We start from the raw sequence: 9,292 nt of genomic DNA, 5'->3' as shown, positions 1-9,292 counted from the left end.
ATTTTGAAATAACGGCTTCCGGTGGCTTCCCTGTTTCCCATAATTCAGAGAGACAAACAAAAAGCCCTTGGTCGCGTCTTTATATCATTAAGTCATAAATAACTATGTAATCATTATTTTGAGACATTTTTAAAACACAGTTGTTATACACCTGAGCTTTTTTAATTCACTGTTTGACATAATCAGTGTAAATGTATTGAGCTGTCGTAAGGTAAGGGATGGTAAAACGCATCTGCACCTGCTAGCAGTGCCTTGTAGAATGACTGTGTATTTGAACTACTGTATTTTAATTAAAAATCCAGTCCACATTTAATGATTCACCATGGGAATTTATATCCAAACTTTGCAAATGTGGTCCAGTTAAGTTGGAACCAATGGTTACGCTATCGTACAGTCACAAACCAGTGGTGGATTCCTTTTCACTATTAAAACTGTAAAAAATTAATGTACCTTTCGTTCAAATTCATTTAATATCAACCATGTTAAACTGTAATGTAATATTTTGTTATAATATGCATATCATGTAAAATAAGTAGCAGATAGTAGTAATAATGTACGTTAGGTCTTTAGAGTGCAGACATACACTACCAGTAAAACGTTTGTATACACTTCACTAAATATATATTTCTCATTATCTTATAAATGTTTTGATCAAAAGACTCTTGCTAAAATGCTTGAACTTAGTTTTTTAGACATATACATTGTGCCTTTGTATGAATTTAATCTGATTTTGTTCAATGCACTAACTAACAATAGCCAGTATTTATGTTACAATATTTATTAATCTACTTACCATTACTTCCTGAAATACAACGGTTCATGTTAGCCCATGTCCATTAAATAAAATTTAGAGACAACTTTTGATTTTAATAATGAATTTGTATGTTGAAATTAACATACGATGCTTAAAACGTATTTTTCAGTGTTAGTTCACTCTAATGTTAACAAATGGAACCTTATTGTAAAGTGTTACAAAATAAGCAATAATAAAGTGAAAATATGAATATTAAAGCATGAGTAGATATGTCTAGCCTACATTTTTACTGCTAGTTTAGTTTACATCCACAGTTGCGGCTATACATTTGAAAGATTCTTCTCAACAGACATGTGCTTGTAGTTGTTATTTTTAATAATTATCTGTATCTTCCATCTGCTTTGTGTTCAGGATGTGTTCTCATAGAAGCCTCCGAGGAGCATGTCACTGATCCTGTTTGCCTTTGTGGTCCGGGTCAGGGATGGACTCCCTCTCTCCGCTTCCACTGATTTCCTGCATAACAAGGAACTTCAGGAGAGAAAGCAACAGCTGAAAGTGATCTCAAAATCCCTATGTTTATTACCAGAGAGAGGGACAGTCAGGGGCCATGAACTCAACATTCAGTAAGTGCACTCTTGTTTGTGGACAACTCTGTGTCTTTTAGTGGTCATGGAAACCAAAAGGCTTCAGCTTCAAACCCACAATGTGTGACCCAGGAAGAGTTGTGCTCATGAGCAGTGAATAGTGAATAAGTAAAGCGGCAATAATGTTGTGCACAGTTCACCAAAAATAAAAGTTTACACAGAGTTAATTTAGCATCAAATAGGGTAAACCCAGAGAGTTTCACATTTGACCATCCATCAATTTGTCTTGTTAGTTTGTCACTTAAAGGTACTGTGGATGTAAATTAGCCTCTGTCTAAATCCGGTACATTGCACATTTAACATTTATGTTAAAAATTGTGCATGGTCTCTTTTAAAAAAAGAAAATAATAAAAATGTATTATTATGAATAAATGAAAAATTGGTAACACTTTACGATAAGGTATTAGTGTATTAACTAACAAGAACTAACCATAAACAATACATTCGTTACTGTTTTTGTTAATCTTTGTTGAAGTTAGTTTTAATAAAAATCCAGCTGTTCATGTTAGTTCACAGTGCACTAACTAATGTTAAAAAATACAACTTTAGATTTTAATAATGTATTAGTAAATGTTGAAATTAACATTAACTAAGATTAATAAATGCTGTAGAAGTATTGTTCATTCTTAGTTTATGTTAACTAATGTAGTTAAATTATGTTATCTTATAAAAACCTTATTGTAAAATGTAACCAAAAAATTAAATGCATAATTTAAACAATACAATATTTAAAAAATGTTTTAAATGTATGTAATCAGGGACCCAGTACAAGCATATCTGTCATAATCTTGTATTTTTAGTAGTGGTGGGCCGTTATCGGCGTTAACGCGCTGCGTTAACGCGAGACTCTTATCGCGCGATAAAAAAAATATCGCCGTTAATCTATTCTCCAAGTTGGGTTGGGAGCGTTGGGAGCTGGCTCAAGCTACACAAGCTATGATGACGCAATCTACCCGCGGCCGCGAGGAACACCCGGCTGCAACGCATCATATTCGTCGTCATCTTAAGTAAACACGGCTGAAAGTGAAAGCTGGTGTAAAAGATCCGTGCAACATCCATTATTTGGACTTGGTTTGTATTTAAGCCGTCCGACGTAGACTGTGTGGTGTAACAGTTCGGTAAGTTAACACACGACTAATCCGTTCTACCACCTCAAATTCAAAACGAAACATATCACTGAATAGCCTACCAGCGCGCGCGTATTATTCCCAATAACTTACTATCTTAGTGAGTGGTGTAGCACATAATCTCTTTTTATTAAAAGCGCCCGATTTTAAGAATCGTTGTTGTGTTTCTTTTTAACTGAAAAGACATCAGTTAGACAATATTCTAATTTTAAATTTGGGGTTTCATAAGCTCCAAGCCATAATAAACATTAGACCTACTTAAGTCTCTGCAGCTAGTGTACTTAAATTTTATTTATCTGCAAAATTATGTTGTATACTTACAGTTTTGCACAATATATGTTCTCAAAACTACATACACCATTTCAAAAAAAAAAAAAAAAAAAAACATTTAGCAGTTGTTTAGCAGGGTCTGTGTAACCTGTTCTGAAATGGTTTTATTAGCCTATAATATCGTTATCGCAAGAGGCTGCAGTGTATATCACAATATGGATTTTAGGCCATATCGCCCATCCCTAATTGATAGCCTATAGTAGTTGATAATAACATAGGCCTACCTAATGTTGCCTACGGACGGTAACAGTACAGTAGTAACCTTTTACAGTCTATGAGTAGAACAGCTTTCTCAAGCAGTTTGTGATGCATTTTGGAAACAGGAGATGAGCCCCTGGTCTAATGCACCACCTGGCTTGAGAAACCCGTTCTCAAAGACTTACTTTTATAGTCATTATTTGGGTAGCACACATACTCTGAATGCCTTCGGCAGAATTCAAATGAGCCATTTTAATCTAGATTAATCTAGATTAATTTCAAAATTAATCTAGATTAATCTAGATTAAAAAAATTAATCTATGCCCACCTCTAATTTTTAGGTAAACTGAATCATGAATAATTCTATTCTGCTGTCACCATTGCCCTGTTAATGGGGGAGAAGGACAACATACAAGCCTATTCAAGTCCATTCCTGATGTAATGCCAAATTTAGCATTTTAATGAACAGTTTATCATATGTCTTTCATCAGCATCGTGTATCAAACCGAATTTTGTGACATGAGTGTACTGTTACACCTCTAAGTGTTGCCAAATCAGATACAGGAACTATAAGAATGTTTGGCCTTGTGTACCTGCATTCCAGAGTCTGGGATAAGCCAAGGAAATTGGTGGCCGTCCTGTGAATTCATTTGTTAACTAAGTGGTCTCTCTGTGTGTTGTAGCTTCCTCTCATCCGAGGGTGTGTCGTACATGACCGTATGTGCATGGAGTCTTCCCGCTGCCACGGCCTTCTGCTTCTTGGAAGACTTGCGCTGGGAATTCACAGCATGCTTCGACAACTCTGCAGTGACCCTGGCAAGCAGGCCGTACCCATTTCTGGAGTTTGGTAAGGTGACAGAAAAATGCATAGGAATAGATTTGATTCATTAAGTGTATTTAAACCATGGATATGAAACAGAGCTTGAGTTTAAGATATTACATTAACAATTGCACTAATAAGCTGCTCATGTTTGTCTGATGGTTTAATTTCAGATAGTGCCATTCAAAAACTCCAGCAGCATTATAACCAGAAAGGGGGTCCATCTCTGGAGGTGACCCTGGCCGAGGTGCAGGAAGACCTCAGGACCAGCCCCCCTCAGGTTCTCACCATGGAGGACGTGGCACTCACCAATGGAGCAGCCAATGGGCATGTAGAACAAGCAGCTGCGTCAGGTTTGCTATAGTGACGATTGCAGTTATTTCATAAGGGCTGCAGCAGCTTAAGTTGGGCATATATGTTTGGACTGATTATTGATCTCTGTTGATTTTAAAGGTCAAAATCAGAGATTGGAACCAATCTCAGCACCAGGGATCCTCTCACTGGTTCTTAACATCATGTGTGCTGCCCTCAACCTTATACGTGGTGTTCACCTTATTGAATACACCTTTCAGGTAACACTGTGTTGTTAATGTAGGTGTTCATTTAAGAGATGTTATGGCTGATAACTAATACATAGCCAATATCAAAATTTTATACTCTTCTGTCTAAATAAAGTAAATATATACACTATTTTGTCTAAATTAAAAATTAAACACTAAAAACTAAAATCAGATTATTTAAATGGTTCAAGTGAATTTAGGCATTATAATGTATATTATGTAAAATATATATATATATATTCATTTTGCTTAAGTTTATATTTAACAGTTATAAAATTATTACTGTTTTTAAAGGTTATCTTTAAGCAATTGTTAGATGGCTCAAAGGTTATCTAAATATAAAATTAGGCATGCAATTAAATATCCAGTATCGGCCAATACTGATTAAAAAACATCTATTATATGGTACTGAATAATCTTGTCATGCAGTAGCAGATATCCTTGGTTTATTAAGAGCTGTATAGGTGGGCACAACATAAAGTCATTATATTTGTACACTTTTTTTTTGCCTAACAGACATATGTATGTAGGAATACCACAAAAGGGTGGCATCTTGGGTAATGCTTTTTTTTTGGGATGGAGGAGATTCATATCTTGATTCATATCCCATTTGTTTTGTTATTGTTAAACTAAAACGTTTATAAGTTGTTTTCATTATTGGAAATAAAGCTGAAAAAAATATATGTTAATAATATAAATAATATAAAATAAGTTAAAGTAAAAATAGATTTTTTTTAAAAGTAATAAAAAAGACAATAGCAAAGTACTAAAACGTAAACTAAAATTAAAATGAAAACAACATGAAAATGTAAAAATAAAAGCTAATTCAAGATAATTATTTAAGTCTATAAATAATAATAAAATAACACTGGTACAAAATCCCTATATAACTCCTGATATGTAATTAATTAATAATTCAATTGATTCATTATAATTAATTAAGTGATTAAGTTTTTATTTATGACATGACACCATTTTTTACAGGATGATTATGATGGTTTGTGGAATGTGGTGGCTTTTCTTTTGGCATTTCTCTGCTGTGTTTGCCAGGTAAATTGCATTACTACTCTTCATGTGGCATTTTATAACACCTGTAAACGCACACGAAGCTGCCTAACTCAAATTTGTGTCTCCTTCCCTACACAGTGTCACCTGTACTTGTTCCATACCTGCCAGAAGAAATTGAAAGCCTTCACTCTCCTGACTCTCATCATCTTATGCAATGCTTTTCTCTTTGGCCCGAGGAACATCTGGCAGCTGGTCTTCCACATGTCCGTGGCCTGCCTCTCCACGCTGCTAACCCTCCACCGCAAACTGCTGGACAGGAACATGGACTGTGGAGTATGAGGACTTCAGCAATAGGGTGAGATACTAGCAGAATGGAGGAGACTTTTTACTCATGGACTGGTGGCTCACGTAAACTGACATTGATTTTCGCTTTAGCTCTTGCTTTGATCTAATGGTATGATGTTTATTTTGTATTACATGGATGGTGAGTGCAATGACGTTTTTTACAGGGGTCTTCAAATACATTGATGAAAAATCAAGTTTTTAATGACATATTGTGAGTGTAATATGGAGGAATTGATGAACAGACATGAAGCAAGCAGTTTGTTGTTTCTGTTAAGTTAATTTTATTTAATTTTATTTTATTTATTTGCTGCAAAATAAGAATACTTACCATTGTTTAAGCTAATTTAAACTAAATTTTTTTTTGTAGGAAGGGTTGCCAGGTTAATTGTTATAAAACTATAAAATCACAAAAATTTCGTGTAATTTACCTAAAGTGGGCATGGTAGTGAATCAGTATCGGGTAATTTAGAAGGAAAAAATTAAGGAAATTTAGCCATTAGCTATTTCAATCTTTTTAAGCTTAAACATGATCTTTTGTTTTTTTTATTTTGGACAGTGTCGTTTAGTTATGGCTATACTCCACAATACCTTCATTTTCTTTGTATTATATTAGCACTATAATTTGTATACAAAGCACATTCATGTTGGTCTTATGCCATTTTCTACACAAGACAATTTTGTGTAGCCTTTCTATAATACTCAGTCCAAAGACTATAAATCTGGAATCATTTCAACAAATTATCATAATACTGCATTCATTCATTAAGTTGGCAAGATGTAGAGAAGAAGAACAGGTGCTTAAAAAGTTGCAGGAGCTTACAAGTCTTAACAAAAACAGATTTAGTATAGATTTTAGTGTTTATTTAAAGAGCCTAGTTTACATATGTAATTATTTATTTGCACTATTATTCTTCATGAAATACAAATCATGGACAAAAACCACTAGAGCATTTGTTTGTTTATTTTGCAGCAGGCAGTATTATAATTTGATCATATTAATTTGATGATAACTTATTATTGAGTTTATATTTTATCACTTAATAAGGATGTCATATCATTTTACACTGACGCAGAATATTAAGTTTGTACTTGTACTGTCAAATCAATTAATCGCGATTAATCACATCTAACATAATAGTTTTTGTTTATGTGTGTGTGTGTATATATATATATATATATATATATATATATATATATATATATATACATATATATATATACACTAGGGCTGTCAAACAATTAATCGCATCCAAAATAAAAGTTTGTTTTTGCATAATATATGTGTGTGTATGGTGTATAATTATTTTCTATATATAAATACACACACATGCATGTATATATTTAAGAATAATTTGTTTTTTATATATACAATATGTATATATAATATAAATTATATGTAATATAAATATGTATACACAGTATATACATGCAAATATTTCTTAAATATATACATACATGTGTGTGTATTTATATATAGAAAATAATTATACACCATACACACACATATATTATGTAAAAACAAACTTTTATTTTGGATGCGATTAATCGCGATTAATCGTTTGACAGCCCTAATATATACACATATACACACACACACACACACACACAGGTATGAGAGTGTGTGTGTGTGTGTGTGTGTGTGTATATATACTGTATATACACACACACGTCTACTTTTATATACTTTATTTATACATGTATAAATACACAGACAAGAGATAAGCACACGCACGCACATATATATAATATATATACACACACATATATTATGTAAACCAAAACTTTTATGGTAGATGTGATTTATCACGATTAATTGATTTGACAGCACTAGATTGTACACTGCATTTCTGTTTATTGCTAATGTCATGCACTTGCTATTATTCCTCAAGCAATCCACATGAAAAATTTAAGTTCATCGGAAGTAGTTTGCAGGCAAGTAATAAGTGTAGATATAATTATCTGAACGATAGTCAAACTCCAAAAATTTTACAAGCAAGCTGTGCTTCTAACGGTTGGTGCAAAGTTGTCATTTTGCTGTGTAGTAGCAGCAGCTTGCATGTAAAGTTTTTGTCGAGGATAACATTTAGTGCTGTGGTATGCTACAGTATTTTCATCTGTCAATGCCTTATTACATTATAGAATTACAGCTATCAAAATGGAATGTGGAATGAGAATGTATGTATGATCATTTTAAAGTGTCAATCTAAACAATTTAAAGCTAATTGTAATAATAGTGCTGCAAGGGCTCTGTTTCTATTGACTGATTTCTAGGTTTTCTTTTCAGGATAGCATGAAAAAGTAAAGTGACGTTCCATTTGCAATCATGGGTTCTTGATACATTTTTACATTTAAAATGAGCTTTTGATTGAAAGTTACTGAGATCACAGCTCTCAGCCTTTTTAATGGATACATATTTACTCACTCCTCATATAATACACAAAGTACTGTGTTTGTTGAATCTATGAGATATGTATTTTTATAATAATAGTTTTTCATGTTGTAGATTAATTGTTTAGTTGCACAAAAGAGAAAACCAGTATTTAGATTAATTGTATATCATGCATATGTGACCCATGTTTTTATAAATCCTCTTTGTCAGTGAACTGTAATTGGTGCTGGAGGTTATTACTTAAACACTTACGATAGTATCCAATATTGTCTTACATCCTACATTTGATTCAGATGATGCATACATTTAAAACTTTTTCTTTTATCAAGGACTATGGCAATTTTGTCGTCTTATATTCTGCTTAATGGACAAACACTTTTAGATAGACATTTGAATTGGTTTTGTTTCACTGGAAAACTGCTCTTTTAACTTCTTCCAACATGAACCTCCAGCAACCAACTAAGGGGCCGTTTACACGACACTGTTTTCAACTAAAAACGGAAAACTTTTTATGCGTTTTGGCCATTCATTTACACGACAACGGTGTTTTGGTGGCCTGAAAACGCAAACTTTTGAAAACGGTTTCAAAATGCACGTTTTTGAAAACAATATCGTTATCATCTATGAAAATGTGAATCTGTGAATGCTTATTACGTGTTTAATCTATAGGCATGCGCGTTTGGCGCGAGTGCTCTGCCAACTACTTGTCTGGCATGCATTTTTAGTCGTTTTCATGGATCCGTTGTCGTCTGTTCAAAGAAAAACTTTCCGTTTTTAGTGCATCGTTGTCATGTAAACGTACCCTAAGGTCCTCTAAAATGTGAGCAGATTTGTGTGCACTATTCACATGTTGGAACTTGTTTGTTGCTAAAACAGATTCAGAAATTTCATATAAATCAGCAGCTGAACATTATTAGTACACTGTGTGTTTGTGTTATTTTGCTGTTGGGCAAAAAGATTTGCTTGAGCATTTTTACTGGTTGAAGCTATGTAGTATGTTAATTTTTTGAATTAGGCCTAGACGACTTATAGCTGACTCAAAAAAAAGTTATTTTGATAATTAGCTTAAAGGGGTGGTTCAGGATTTTCGACATCGGACCTCATTTTCAAGTGAGCC

At 33.3% G+C, this 9,292-nt stretch overlaps 1 protein-coding gene across 1 annotated transcript; it reads left to right on the top strand.

Annotated features, from left to right (window-relative positions):
- Positions 1-23: 23 nt before the first annotated feature.
- Positions 24-6,952, top strand: sec22c (SEC22 homolog C, vesicle trafficking protein). Its single transcript, XM_079862884.1, has 7 exons — positions 24-211; positions 1,166-1,377; positions 3,737-3,900; positions 4,047-4,226; positions 4,327-4,445; positions 5,418-5,483; positions 5,580-6,952. Exons 2-7 carry the CDS (start codon positions 1,196-1,198, stop codon positions 5,778-5,780), a joined length of 912 nt encoding a protein of 303 aa, XP_079719010.1. The 5' UTR covers positions 24-211; positions 1,166-1,195; the 3' UTR covers positions 5,781-6,952.
- Positions 6,953-9,292: the final 2,340 nt, after the last annotated feature.

This window comes from Squalius cephalus (genome assembly GCF_949319135.1).
Source record: "Squalius cephalus genome assembly, chromosome: 25".
In the NCBI taxonomy this organism is placed as follows: domain Eukaryota; kingdom Metazoa; phylum Chordata; class Actinopteri; order Cypriniformes; family Leuciscidae; genus Squalius; species Squalius cephalus.
The sequence above is the reverse complement of the archived record's forward strand: the minus strand, read 5'-3'. Positions and strand labels throughout refer to the sequence as shown.

Coding starts and splice junctions, on each gene's coding strand:
- sec22c (XM_079862884.1), top strand. CDS start 1,196: ATGTCACTGATCCTGTTTGCCTTTGTGGTCCGGGTCAGGGATGGACTC. Junction 4,446..5,417: donor TTATTGAATACACCTTTCAG/GTAACACTGTGT, acceptor CATTTTTTACAG/GATGATTATGATGGTTTGTG. Junction 5,484..5,579: donor TTCTCTGCTGTGTTTGCCAG/GTAAATTGCATT, acceptor TTCCCTACACAG/TGTCACCTGTACTTGTTCCA.